At 38.6% G+C, this 15,019-nt stretch overlaps 2 protein-coding genes across 3 annotated transcripts; both read right to left on the bottom strand.

Annotated features, from left to right (window-relative positions):
* Positions 1 to 8,563: 8,563 nt before the first annotated feature.
* On the bottom strand, positions 8,564 to 8,938 carry LOC114084041 (keratin-associated protein 9-3-like). The gene has a single exon (XM_027925240.2). It carries the CDS (start codon positions 8,936 to 8,938, stop codon positions 8,564 to 8,566), a length of 375 nt encoding a protein of 124 aa, XP_027781041.2.
* Positions 8,939 to 11,192: 2,254 nt separating this feature from the next.
* Positions 11,193 to 11,714, bottom strand: LOC114084028 (keratin-associated protein 1-4-like). Of its 2 annotated transcripts, XM_071603460.1 has the most exons (2): positions 11,652 to 11,714; positions 11,193 to 11,534 (listed from the first exon to the last, which is right to left on the bottom strand). In XM_071603460.1, the coding sequence occupies exons 1-2, from the start codon at positions 11,712 to 11,714 to the stop codon at positions 11,193 to 11,195; spliced, it is 405 nt and encodes a 134-aa protein (XP_071459561.1). The 2 variants fall into 2 exon arrangements, with proteins under 2 accessions (XP_071459561.1, XP_027781029.2); XM_027925228.2 differs by having other exon boundaries at positions 11,193 to 11,714.
* Positions 11,715 to 15,019: the final 3,305 nt, after the last annotated feature.

The raw sequence follows: 15,019 nt of genomic DNA, 5'->3' as shown, positions 1-15,019 counted from the left end.
ACCAGCCTGCGTCCACGATGATTCAGATGGGGATTTGAATCCGATCTTCCCTGGCCACTGCAAGCCACCACTTTTGTTGGTAAACCAATGGCATTTTGTGTCACTAGGAATTAGTGTCAACTCAGTGTTTTATAAGTACTGTGATGGCAAAATTTCATATCCCATGGTCTCCAGCCCTGGTACCATACCCACGAGTATATTATGTTGCATGACAAAAGGGACATAATATCATTAAAATTGCTAGCCATTTGACATCAAGATAGGGAGAGTATCCTGGATTATCAAGGTGGACCCAATACAATCCCATGAACCCTAGAAAAGCAGAGCACTTTCCCAAGATGAGAACAGCAAAGAAGTTAGAGAGATGTTTGCAGAGGGAGAAGTGGGAGAAATTAAAAATGTAAAAAGGACATGACCTGCCGTTGCTGGATTGAAGATGGAGGGGGCTTGGGGAAAATACGAGACAAAAATGAACAGTGAGCTTGGAAGAAGACCCGACCCCCAGATGAGAATCATTTAACTGACTTTTTAATTGTGCAACCCTCTGATTACATTTAGTATCCCATTTGGGGCAATATAAATCAGTTGGTACAGAAAATAAATGATTTGTTTAGAGCTTTCATTAACTCTTCTGTAGGTTTCTGATTATGACTTTACTTTAGATGCTAAGATCTTGAGTTTATCATTTTCTGTCTGAAAGCACTACAGTGTAGAAGGAGAAGGTGTCCTCCTTAGAGGCCCTGATAATCATCATGACTGTCCTAAAAGTCACACAACCATCTGGGCTCCCAAGCCATTTGTTTCAGTAGGTGATTTATTAAAAACCAAAGTCACAACTGTGATGCAATTGCATGCAATGTGTCCTGTTTCCTTTTGACAGGTTGTTTAATACTGTGTCCAAACCCAGGGACTCTACCAAAGTAATCACCAAATCCCCTCTCCACTTTTATTGGTACTGTGGATAGAACTCAGGGGCACTCAACCACTGAACCTCATCCCCAGCCCTATTTTGTATTTTATTTAGAGACAGGGTCTTACTGAGTTGCTTAGTGCCTCACTTTTGCTGAGGCTTGCTTTGAACTTGCGATCCTCCTGCCTCAGTCTCCTGAGCTGCTGGTATTACAGGCGTGTACCACCATGCCCAACCACCAAATCCCCCTTTAAAAAAATTTTTTTTATTAGTTGTTGTATTTATTTGTATGTGGTGCTGAGAATCGAACCCAGTGCCTCACATATGCTAGGCAAGTGCTCTACCACTGAGCCATGACCTCCAGCTCCCAAATCCCTTTTTTGGAGGTCTACTTTCTGGGACCACTCCTGGCACCAACTTTTGTATCAGGTAAGAAGAAGAAAAAAGGTCCAGTAAGAAAAAGAAAAAGAAATGCCATTTATTTGAATAGAAAAAATTTAACATAGAGAATTGTTAACTAGCTCAAGAGTTATTAACTAGGTAATCAAAAGAATAAAAAGAAGACTAAGTTATCACAGAACTAACCAGTACAGGAAAGTCTGCAAACCTACTGGGTCCACTGTGATTCAAATGAGGACTAAGATTCCAACTATCCATGGTCAGTGATCCTTGATTAAAGAAGTGCTCCCATTTTTACTGTGGAATTTACAATTTATGTCCTTTTGCCATCCATGAACCATGTATGTACCTCTTTTTGGATGTCCTATGTAAGAGCTTACTGCAGACTATTGCATCACATGATAGCTAGAAATGTTCTAGGTTTCAAGTTTTGGAAACCTCAATGAATATTGGCTTGATTAAATAGAGCTTACTCTTCTCACAGAAAGGAAGCTGCTAACATTGGTTAAGATGCTGTTCCAATATGTCAAGATTATTGACTTTTCCATTCTCTTGGTATGTTGTAGCTCCATGCGTCAGATCTGTAGCATGAAGAGGAAGTGGAAATGTAACCAATGCATGTTCCTTTTATCTAAAAAGGAAGGTTTTTCTCTGAAACTAGCTGACTGCTCTTTAGGTCTTGAGCACTGCCCTGTGTCTCTCTAGTTCTGCAACTTTATTTATTTTTAATTTATCAGCTTGTATTTCAGTGTTGAATTACAGGCATCTTTGGGCATGGTAGGCAAAGCACTTTTTTATTGTTTCCATTTTTTTTTTTTTTGGTGGGGGGTACCAGGGATTGAACTACTGAACTACATCCCCAACCCTTTGTATGTTGTCTTTTGAGATGGGATCCCACTAAGTTGCTTAGGATCTCCCTAAATTGCTGAGGATGGCTTTGAACTTGGGATCCTCTTGCCTCAGCCTCCTGAGCTGCTGGGATTATGGGCCACTGTGAGCCACTATAATCATGAGCCACTATGCCTGACTCCATGATTTTGCTTTTATAGAATGTCATGTAGTTTGAATTATATAGTATGTAGACTTTTCAGCCTGGTTTCTTTCACTTAGCAATGAGCATTTAAGATTCTCCCATGTGTTTCATAGTTTAATAGCTCATTTAGTTTTAGCACTGAATAGTATTCCATTGCATAGATGTCCCACAGTTTATTTATCCATTTATCCTATTGAAGGGGTTTATTTATCCACTTTGGGGCAATTACAAATTAAGTTGCTATAAACATTGACATGAAGGTTTTATGTGGACATTAAGTTTTCAGCTTATGTGGGTCAATACTCAGGAGCATGATTGCTGGATTGTGTGGTAAGCGTATGTTTAGTTTTTTTTGTTTTTTGTTTTTCCTACTATCGACTATAACTCCACCCCTAGAACCTTTTCTTCTTGCAAAACTGATAGTCTATTTCCATTCAACAATTGCTCAACCTGGCCCTGGCAATCACATTCTACTTCTGTCTCTAGGAATCTAAGAATGTCACATAAGTGAAATCGTACAGTATTTGTCTTTTTTTTTTTTTTTTTTTTGGTGACCAACTCATTTAATTTAACATAATATGCTGGAGATTCATGGTGTAGCATGTTTCAGAATTTCCATCCTTTTTGAGAGTGAATAATATTCCATTGTCTGTACACTCTGTTTTTCATTTGTCCCACCTCTCAGTGGGCATGTGGTCTTCTTCCATCTCTATGTGTAGTTTTTTCTCCCCTGTACAATTGTTGGCCATTTGTAATTCCTTTTTTGAGAAATGTCTGTTTGGATCATTTGCCAATTCTTTTGATTGAGTTATTGATTGATTGATTGATGGATGGATTGGCATGGAGTTTTTAGAGTTGTTCATGTATTCTCGATATTAACATTCTGTTGGAAGAGTAACTGGTAAACATTTTCTCCCATTCTGAAGGTTCTCTCTTCATGCTGTTAATTGTTTCTTTTTTGCTATGAAGAAGCTTTTAATTTGATGTCACCCCAGTTATTGATTCTTGTATTATTTTCTGAGCTAGAGGAGTCCTTGTAAGTCACTGTCTATGCCTAAATGTTGGAGTGTTTCCCCTATGTTCTCTTCTAGCAGTTGCAAAATTTCTGTTCTTGTTCCTAGGTCTTTGATCCATTTTGATTTGACTTTTGTGCAGGTTGAGAGATAGGACTCTAGTTTCAAACTTCTTTTATATATGGATATCCAGTTTTCCTGGAACCCTTTGCCTTTGCTCCAAAATAAGTTTTTGGCAAATTTCAGATGATTGTACCTATGTGGGCTTGTCTGTGTGTCTTCTATTCTATTGGTCTATGTGTCTGTTTTTATGCCAGTACCAAACTGTATTTTGTCACTATGGTTCTGCAGTATAATTTGAGCTTGGATATTATAAGGACTCTAACTTTACTCTTTTTGTCCAGTATTTATTTGGCTAGTCTAGGTATTTTGTTCTTCCACAGGAATTTTCCATTTTTTTTCCCTAGATCTGAGAAGAATATAATTGGTATTTTGATAAAGCTAGTATTGAATCTAGTGATCATTCTTGGTAGTATGGCCATTTTTAACAATATTAATTCTGGTGTCTTCTTTTACTTCTTTTTTCAGTGTTCTTTACTTTTTCTTGTACCGGTCTTTTACCTCTTTAGTTTAACTTATTTTTAAGTATTTTATCTTTGGAAGCTATTGTGAATGGAATTATCTTGATACCTTTCTCAGAAAATTTATTATTGGTATATAGAAAAGCTCTTAGTTTTTGTATGTTAATTTTTAAAATTCTGCTGCTTTGATGAATTTATCAGCTCTGGAAGTCTTCTTCTGGAGCTTTTAGGGTCTTCTGTGTATAGGATTATATCATCCACAAACAAGACAATTTGATTTCTTTCTTTCCTACTTGTATCATTTCTATTTCCTTTTCTTCCCTAATTGTTCTGGCTAACATTTAAAGTACTAGATTGAGGAGGAGTGGTGAGAGTAGACATCCTTGTTTTGTTTCTAATTTTAGAAGAATAGCTTTTCCCCATTCAGTTTTTCCCTTTTAAATATGATGTTGGCTTCTGGATTTGTCATATATACCCTTTATGAGGTTGAAGCAAGTTGCTTCCTTCTCTCCCTGGTTTCTTCAGGGTTTTTATCATGAATGAGTGTTGAATTTTTTTCAAAGGCTTTTCCTGCATCTATTGAGATGATTATGTAACTTTGATTCTTTTTATGTGTGTATTGTGTTTAGTGACTAGTAGTATATGTTGAATCATCCCTTGCATCCTTGGAATGAATTGAGGCTATTTACATTCAGTGTTATTTTCTTCTGTCATTTTGATTTATTTCCAATGTTTGCTTCAATCCTGATTCTCATTTGCTTATCTACTCCTATAATGATATTAATCTTTCCTGAGATTAATTCCTTTTCTGAACTCTCTTGGTTGTTTTTATCTTCTTCTGTGAATAGAATTCCTTTAAGCATATTCTGCAATCCTGGATTAGTAGTCATGAATTCCTTTAGTTCATGGAAGATTTTTATTTCTTGTTCATTTCTGAAGGATAGCTTCGCTACATATAGAAATCTTGGTATTTATTTTATTTCAGGGCTTAAAATATACCGTTACAAGCCCTCCTGGAATTTAGGTTTTTGATGAAAAATTTCATATTATTCTAATTGGTTTTTCCTTTAAATATGATCTGGCATTTATATCTCTCTTGTAAGTTAAAAAGTTTCCTTTGTTCTGGATTTTTTACATTTTAATTATAATGTGTTGTGGAGAGATTCTTTTCTGGTCTTGTCTATTTGGGCTTCTGAATGCCTCCAGCATCTGAATGTCCATTTCATTCCCAAGGTTTGGAAGTTTTTCTGTTATTATGTCATGGAGTAGGTTATCAATAGCATTAGCCAGAGTCTCTGATCCTTCCACAATACCGATGAGCCTTAAATTCCTTAATGCTGTCCCAGAGTTCTGGGATATTCTGATCAGAGTTTTCAATATTTCTCTTTAGTGTTGTCTGAATGCTCAAGTCTATCTTGCATTCAAGTTTGAGATTGTATCTTCTACTTGGTCTAATCTGTTGGACAAACCATAAACCAACATATATTTACAATACTTATTACCGGGTTGCCCTTTAACTCTACTAAATGAGAGAAGTGGGTAAGAAATAATATAAAATAGGCTGAAAAGTTAAGCCTTATTGATGGATATTAATATTAAATTGTATTGGAAGAAGAGGGAAATAAAAAAGGAAGAAAACGGAGGGAAGGGAGACAGTAGACAAAAGGGGGAAAGAAAAATGGATGAGAAAGAAGGCACGGGGATTAGAAAAAAGAAGAGAGGTACAGAGAAAAAAATCCAGTTAATTGAAAATAAAACCATAAAATTATGAAAAAAAAACCAAATAGTGAGGGAAGACACAACAGAATAGTGCACAAAATAGCACATGAGGCAACGATCAAAAAGATTCAGTTTTCCCTTTGCTGAGGTATTTAAAATGGAGACTCTTTTTTTTCCCCCAGGGCTTTGATTTTGGAGTCCCCCAGCTATGAGGAGGTTTGTGGGACACAATTATAATACTGTTTGTGTAATCTTTTTTTCAACTATGACCCAAACTGGCCAAACGTGTTAGTGTAGTCTGTTTGCTGAGCTGTGCCTCCTCTTGCCTGCCAGCGAGTGTTGGGGAGAGACGCGTGTTTCAGAGAAGTCAGCCTCAGTATCACTGTTTTGATATCTAGACATGGGGGTGTGGCTCTGGTAGGCCAGCCCTGTAACCTAGGTAGCCTATATTTCTGATTTGGACTGCACGATACCCCTTGTTTGGAGAGCCTCTGTCCATGTGCTAGGGAGAGGTATGTGGGAAGTGCCCAGGTCTCATCAGCAGATCCACCAGTTGCTTCCCAGTGTGGGGGACAGGACCAGGCCCAGGGTGGGATGCGCAGATAGCAGCTTTCTACCCAACTCAGACCTAGCTCACTTAAACCCCTGTTGGCCTTGCTCCTTTCCACAGAGTTCATATTGCCAATTTCATAGGAAGGTGCCTTTCACTTTGCTGTGTGGGAGATTAAAAATCTCTCACACAGAATTCTCCCACACAGAAAGTTTGAACAATAAGATTTTTTCAGCTGGCACTGATTCCTTATTTTCACTGCATCCGCTGGGAAGTGCCAGGACACACTCCCACACTTCAAAGTATCTGGGCCTGTTTTTCTGCTCTCCTTGTGGTTTCTCTGGACAGCAGAGCCTACTTTTCTTAAACTTGCTGGGAAACTTTCTTTCACTGGTTGCTGGGGAGCCACCCCTCCCGCTCTGAGCCACTCACTGCCCACCTGATGCTGCAGCAGTCCATTTCTTTGATTAATTCTCTTCCTATCCAAAAACCCCATATTTCTGGGTCTCACCTGGCTGCTGGCTCTCTGAGCCACATTCCGAGGCTTTCCCCCATCATGCAGCTACATGCCATTTTGATTGAATCTTGGGGAGCAGTTACTATATGGTGGGTTCCTCTAGCCTGTCATTTCCCCGCAACCTAAGAGCAAGTTTAGTTTTGTGAAAAAGTGTTGAAGTGTCTTCCAAAGCGGCTGTGCCATTTTTCATTCCCACCAGCCATGAACCAGAGGTCCTGCTGCTCCACAACCTCACCAGCATTGGGTGTCGTCATTGATTTGGATTAAGCCATTCTAACAGGTGTGCATCCGACTCTTTTCTACTCATTCTTTTCTTTTCATTTGGAATAACTTTCAAACCTCATCTCAAAGATTACCTCCTTTGTGAAGATTTCCTTGATGCAGCCCCCATTGCACAAGCCCCTACAGGTCTTAAAGTGAAGTGATTTCTTCTTTTCCAGATCCTATTTAAGACCCTCCCATATTCATTGCAGTTCACAGACCCTAGGCATTAATTTCCACTGCATTGGCACTCCAAAGCCTTTTGACAATTTCTGCACATTCCTGAGGTATTACTTTTTCATGATCCCCTTGCTCTATATAGGTCCCAGGCTGTGATCTTCCCATGACATCAAACCAGACAAAAGACTTAGCTTGTTCACTGTTTTTTGCAGGAAAGTTGACCCATCCCAAGGATTAATGGGGAGGGGAACATATAGCAAAATTCCTGACCTCCTGACTAGATCAATCCTCTCTTTATTTTTCTCCTTATTACATTTCTAGATTAAAAATATTCTTCCCTACCTCGTACATTGTTTCACATCCTTCTCTTGGGCTTTTGGGGCTGCCAACATTCTCTTGGCTTTTGGGGCTGCATGTCCTGTAGGGATACACCCTATTGGATGTTGTCCTATCAGGGAAGATTCACTGAAAAGTATCTATTCACCCAAGAGGGATTCTTCTATGAGTTGCTATGAGAACACAATTTACCTCCTTATATTTTGTATAGCTATTTTCATACTTATTTTTTTTCTGGATAATAAGGACCTCAGGGATAAGCATTCACTCTTCATCTTTTGCCATCATCCCTGCTTTAGAAGGGGCGATTACTATATTTTTATTGTTAATATGTGATATGTTATATATTATATGGCTTCATTCTCAAAAAGAAACAACTGAATTTTTTCAAGTAGATGTTCTTGAATTAAAAGCAGTGAAACCACTAGATGTAAAAGTAGAAACACAGACCATGGTTTCTTTGCCCAGTATATAACCTTTATTAAGAAACATCAGAAGACACAGTGCCACAGATATAATTGAAATAGCCAACAGGCAAGATCATTATGATCCAAAAAACAAGGGAGAGGTCTCATGCTGAACTGTAGAAAGGTTCAGCTGACTTCTTAGAAGCTGGATGTTGGGTGAAGACCTTCCTTTCTCTCTGATGACATCTTAGGAATGTCTCTTGGCTATACTCTGGTGCCTTGGCATTGTAAAATAATCGCAGGCAAACAAGATAAATATAGATCATAAAGCAAGGTGGGAAAATAAGCATTGTAGACAGTTTTCAAGGAAAAACTCCAGAATATGGTGGTAGTTTTCAGTCTTGCAAGAGGATCAGAAATATCATCATGCAATTTGATGAACTGAAGATGGGTTCACAGCATTTTTCTGTCCACAGTGAAGATTAATGTATTCATTATAGAATAGAATCAGAATGGTGATTCTCAGACCCTTGATAGCCCACACAAGAGAAAATGAAATAGAGGTCCAAGAACATCTTAGTGGTTCAGGGATGGTCAAGAGGATGAATAGTTCAGAGATGCTGCATCCTGGGCAATCAAAAATCAGCAGGCTGGCTCTTAACAGGTGGGCTCACAGCAGGAGGGTGGTGGGCAGCTGTAGCAGCAGCAGGCTGGGCGGCAGCAGGACTGTCCACAGTAGGATGGGCGGCAGCAGGAGGCCTGGGCATGGTGCAGCTGGCAGCAGGTGGGGGGTGTGCAGCTCACGACGCAGCAGGGTGGCAGGAAGGTGCCCTCCACGCGGCAGTCTGGGCGGCACCACCTGATGCGGTAGCTCACGGCTCCGAAGCCACCCTCCTGGCCAAAGCCGCCTCCAATGCCGCCCCCAATGCCACAGCTGGACTCGCAGCAGCTGGGCTGGAAGCAGCTGGAGCCACAGTTCCCACTGGTGGAGCAGCTGGGGAATCCGCAGAAGCCGGTGGAGCAGCAGGCCATGGTGTCAGGAGTTGGGTTGAGAGCTGGGAGTTGGGTTGAGACCTGGGTTGGTTGGAGGAGTATCTGAGTTTGAGAGGTGACTGCCACATGGGGCCTTTATATATCTGAACCAGCAGCTGTTTATAAAATTCTTAACATATTTTTCTTGTTTTTGTTTAAATTTGTTCCTTAGTGGTCCTCTGATTGGCTTGCATTGAAATACTTAAGACATATTATGGGCAGCAGTTTGGAAATTACTCTGTTTTATAAGGTTTTGGGGACTCGTCATATCAGCCTTTTGCTCTTTAGAATATGTTTGTGGTTTCCCGTGTTCAAAGACTCCTCCCACTTTAGACCAGTCAGTTGACACCCTCATTTTGACAGTCCTCATTCCACGTGACTGTCTGTCCAGACTTCTAAAGCTTAGGGTAATTGTGTTATTTTTAAGTATTATTTTTTTCACTCCTGGATATATAGAATTAATTCCATTGAGTTTAGAACCAGGATATTTGCTGAAATGAAGTAGTACTTTGGTCACATAGAGTTAAAACTTCCACCACAAATACTCCAACATCATATCAAATTACCATTACAGTTCCTTTGATTTCTACTAATTTGAAATGAGTAAATACTATTTGTGTTCCAGGCCAGAAAACTATTTATTTTATTTTATTTTACTTTTGCGAACCAAACAGCTTACTGAAAAGAAGGTATCCAGCTTAGCCTCTGGTAGCATCTTAATAAATGTTTTTTGAATTTATTATTGATTCAATAAATGTTTATTGAGTGGGGTGGAGTAAAAGGCATGATTCATGAATGCCCTGCACAACTCATAAATTATTAAACAGAACTTTCAAGTTGTAACACCTGTGAAGGAGACTTGTTATTTCCTGTGAGAAGAGACTGGGAAATGTTGAATTATTTTTATCTGAATTCAATAGTTGAACTGACATTCAGGAAAAAAAATGTCTAGGAGTTATGATCTTTTGAAGAATGTACTGTCATCTGCTTTATATTTCCTGCAATGCATCTTCTGTATGATACGTCCCTGCCATCAATTAAATGATAGAGGTAAGTGCTAGGAGCTTATAAAATAACTTTGAAAAAATTTTTAATGTTTTTCCTGTGTTTGTGTGTTTTTGTATTTTTGACTATTACACTCAAAAGCTTAGAGAAGAATTCAAAAATTAAATGGTAAAAGCTATTTCTTTTTGTTCTAAGTTTGTGTTCGCTTCTTAAGAGAACAATATTTGCTTGGGTTACAAATTATGCATCATGACATAGCTGTTTCAGGTTTCTAATGCAGCTGTCTGACATGGTGATGGTAGAACTCACTAGGTATGCTGCTGAGCTGCTTGTTCTGTCATTTAGACCACAGATACCTCTTATACGTACAGTAAATGAAGGTGAATATTGAGAGTTGAAGTTTGGAGACCAATTTGAGAGTCTGAGGAATGAATGAGACAGGCTAAGGCATAGGAATTAAACCCAAATGCTCTTAGAAAATAGATAGTATCTGATAGATATTTTCAAACCTATTTAGTAGGTAATACCATTTCTTTATGTTGGGCATGAATGAAGGAAAACACCTGGTATGTTAAATGGGAGAGATTAGAGAAGGTTAGACATTAGAGAGATTAGATATCTAGGTAGGAACTCAAAAGCTTTGATCAACCCGAAAATTTCAGTGGAAAGTGGCTCTCTTGGTCTAGACCCAATCTTGGTAGAGTACAGCATGAAAAAATTTGAATAACTATGAAGAGTAATGAATGGAAAATTTTAGTAATAGATGGATTTAAGCATAATTTAACTTGCATTTAATATTTCTAGCTTAGCCTATATGTTTATCCCCAAGGATTATTATTGGAATGCAAAAGGAGAGTGGTCTCCTTGAATTCCAGTTGTAGGTGAACATGCTTAAAGGTAGAAGAAGGACATAAGTCTGTTTGCTTTGGACATTACAACGTTTTATTAGAAGTCACAGTGGAAAGCAGGTCTGAAGATGTGTGGGGATAGAGAAATGGGGAGGAGTGCTGAGGTGTTGTTGGATGAGGAGCTTCCCCATCCTGGAGACCTGTTCAAGCCAGGCAGGGTCTCCAGTGCATGATGATCCATATGTGGTTTCCTTAGGGGTCCTGACCAAGAGTTCCATTATTTAGGAGTAGCTTAGCAACATCATGATACTTAGCATCCAACAAATGGTATACTTCTTCAGAGAAGAACATAGTTTTCCCTTGTTTCCCCTTCCATTTTTAAGTAATCAGCAGGTTGGCTCTTAACAGGTGGGCTCACAGCAGGAGGGTGGTGGGCAGCTGTAGCAGCAGCAGGCTGGGCGGCAGCAGGACTGTCCACAGTAGGATGGGCGGCAGCAGGAGGCCTGGGCATGGTGCAGCTGGCAGCAGGTGGGGGGTGTGCAGCTCGCCACGCAGCAGGGTGGCAGGAAGGTGCCCTCCACGCGGCAGTCTGGGCGGCACCACCTGATGCGGTAGCTCATGGCTCCACCCTGGCCACCTCCAATTCCACTCCCAGAGCCACAGCCGGAGCCACAGCAGCTGGTCTGGCAGCAGCTGGGCTGGGAGCAGCTGGGTTGGCAGCAGCTGGGCTGGCAGCAGCTGGGCTGGGAGCAGCTGGGTTGGCAGCTGGGCTGGCAGCAGCTGGGCTGGGAGCAGCTATCCTGGCAGCCGCTGGGCTGGCAGCAGCCGGTCTGGCAGCAGTTGGGGCGGCAGCAGCTGGCGCCACAGTTCCCACTGGTGGAGCAGCTGGGGAATCCGCAGAAGCTGGTGGAGCAGCAGGCCATGGTGTCAGGAGTCTGTCTGAGAGCTAAATTGCTAAGTGATTTTTCTGAGTTTTGGTTGTACCTACCTTCTAAACCCAGCCTTTTATATAGTCCCCTGAGCTACATGTTTACCTAACGTTTAGCATCTTTCCTTGTTGCCAATTGAATTGTCAGTGTTTGATTGGCTCATGCTTGAGTTGTTTAGAAAATTATAAATAGCATTTCAATTGTCCGCTCTGGGCAATGTTCAATTAAGTCTCATTATGTGTCTTTTTTGCCCTCTAAACTAAGAGAAGGTGCTTCATGGAAGCCAATCCCAGCAGCACCTCTTTATGTAATTCACATGGCAGACTAGACTTGGGGCACACACTGCCCTGGCTCACTTTGTCATACCTGTCCTTCTATAACCTTTAGACACAGTTTATCTGAACTGAAAATTTCTTCCTAAGTTGACATTCAATCCTGATTATGACTTCATCAACAAATTGTTCAGATTCGAAAAGACAAATGATATTATTGCCATCAAAACATGAGCAATCTCTTAATTCATCAGCATCCAAACCAAGTTTGCCTTTCTGTGATCAGCTGCAAGTTACAGGGTCCTAGAACTGTATTTTTGTATTCTTGCCTTCAGTCACCAATGCGCATATTACCAACTGAAGCCTTTAATGACTTTTACCTGAAAATTGTTTACTGGTTGTTCAATTAAAAATATATGCCACATGCTAATGATAGATACATATTGAAACAAGTCAAACTTTACAGATTAAAGACAAATTAATATTATTTCCCCCACCCCACACAACACCTTTTCCAAAACTAATACACCAAGATAATCAATATTGGCACTTGGTTGTATATTCTTTAACACCTTTACCTCTGCTTCTGCAATACACGTATGCACATACACACAAACATCTTCTATTTCAGTGAAGTTTGGGTCTAATACACATTTAAATTAGAAAATTTTAAAAACTATTCATAGTGAAAATCTTTTGACCATTTATCTGACAGTTTATTTCTGAGTACTCTATTGCACTGGTCCATATGTATGTCTTTAAGTAGTTCTACAATGTTTTAATCACTGCAGCTTTATAATAAATTTTAAAATCAGGAAGTGTGAGACTAACCTTATTCTTCTTTTTCAAGACTGTTTTTAGTATTTTGGATCCCTCATGATTATATATGAATTTTTAATATTCTATTTGTGCAAATCACCACTGATATTTTTTTAAAATATTTTTTAGTTATACATGGATATAATATCTTTATTTTGTTTATTTATTTTTATGTGGTGCTGAGAGTGGAACCCAGTGCCTCACATATATGAGGTAAGTGCTCTGCCACTGAGACACAGCTCCAGCCCACCACTGAGATTTTGATAGAGATTTCATTATGTCTGTAGATTTCGTTGATATTTTTATCTTAACAATATTGTCTTCCAATCAATGAACAGGGAAATCTTTCATTTGCATCTTTTGAAATTTATTTCAGTTAATATTTTGCAGTTTCTGGTGTACAATTATTTCTCCTGGGTTAATTTATTCCTAAGTGTTTTATTTTTTTTGATGCTATTATAAATGGAATTGCTTTCTTACTTTCCTTTTCAGATTGTTCATTGCTAATGTATAGAAATTCAAATGATATTTTGTGTGCTGATTTTGTATTTGTAACTTTGCTAAATTCACTTATTGGTTGTAGTATGCGTGTATAAAATCTTTAGGGATTTCTACATCAAGGATTATATGGTCTCTGAACAGAGATAATTTGCTTTTTTTCCTTTTCAATTGCTTTGGCTGGAACACCCTGGACTCTTATAAATCAAATGGATAAAAGTTGGCATTCTTATCTTGTTCCTAATCTTAGGGGAAAGAAGGGTTTTAGTCTTTCATTGTCGAGTATAAGGGAAGTATATTATTTTCATATGTGGCACTTATTATATTGAGTAGTTTGCTTCTATTCTTAGTTTATTGAATGTTTTTTAAATTATGAAAGGAATTTGAATTTTTTCAAATGCTTCCTTTGATTGTGTATTCTCTCTTTAATTCTGTTAAAGCAGTGTGTTACATTGATTGATTTGTGTATGTTGAACCATTTTTGCATTCTAGGATAAAGTCCTATTTGGTAGTGATTTTTCAATCCTTCTAATGTGCCATTGAACATTGTTTGTTAATACTAAGTTAATGCTTTTTCTATGATTATTCATAAGGGATTTTTTTTTCCTTAGAGTGTACTTAACTTGACTTTGGTATAGTAAGGCTGATTTAACAGAATGACTTTGGAAGTGTTCTCTCCTCTTCAATTTTTTGGAGGATTTTGAGGATTGGTGTTAATTTTTCTTTGGTAGAATTCAACAGTGAATAAATCTGGTTCTTGGATTTTCTTTCTTGGGAAGTTTTGATTACTGATTCAATCTCCTTATTAGTTATAGGTCTGTCCAGATTTTCTCCTTTTTTCATGGTAGGTTGTGTTTTTCTAAGAATTCATATATAGATTTGTGGACCTATGGATAAGATTTATCTATGTTATTCAAATTCTTAATATATCCTATACTTGTAACTCATTTTAATAGCTATACAATTTTCCAGATGCTGATCATACCAGAATTTATTGAATCATTCCCCAACCAATAAGACCTCAATCATTTTTAGTTGGTGAGTTTGAATTTTAAAATAATAATAGGATTTGAAGCTGAAAGAGACATTAAATGGGCCAAGCTTTAGGTGATTAGGGGACTGAGATCTTCACTGAGAAATCATTTAATTCAACTAAGTGAACTTTGCAAACTGGTTCTACAACTATGTGACTGTGTGAGCCCAGAAAAGTCACTTAATCTCTCTGAACAATGATTTACTCATCTATAAAATGAGATGATCTCTCAGACGCCTTCCAGGGCTAAAAATGTGTAATTGTTCTACTAAGTCATCCATTCCTTAAGGGCATGATCCCTAAGGCCATGTCAGATTCACCTTGGTTGTCTACATGGTGCCTCTATACTACCTTGCTTGTAGATGCTCAATAATTGCTTGTGGAATGCAGACTGAAGGAATGATTAGCAGTTCATGGTCCTGATGAAAAGCTGAATTTGCATTTTACCAAAGTCACTTGTAATTTTACTTTATTTATTTTTTCTCAGCAAGAGCTATTTAGGTTGTAATATTGAAAAGTGGTCAGTAGTTAGAATCAAGGGGGAAAGAGGATAGAATGTGTCTCTGCTACTGTTTTGTCATTCAGAGGTTTTTCTTTGGATTGGATGATTCTTTGACTATTTGTTACCTTTGTTTATGCTTTCTAATTTTCCAGTTCTCATTAACATTGAAATGAAT

This window comes from Marmota flaviventris, chromosome 17 (genome assembly GCF_047511675.1).
Source record: "Marmota flaviventris isolate mMarFla1 chromosome 17, mMarFla1.hap1, whole genome shotgun sequence".
NCBI classification, from domain to species: Eukaryota; Metazoa; Chordata; class Mammalia; order Rodentia; family Sciuridae; genus Marmota; species Marmota flaviventris.
Note: the sequence above shows the minus strand (reverse complement) of the source record. Positions and strands in the feature narration are given on the sequence as shown.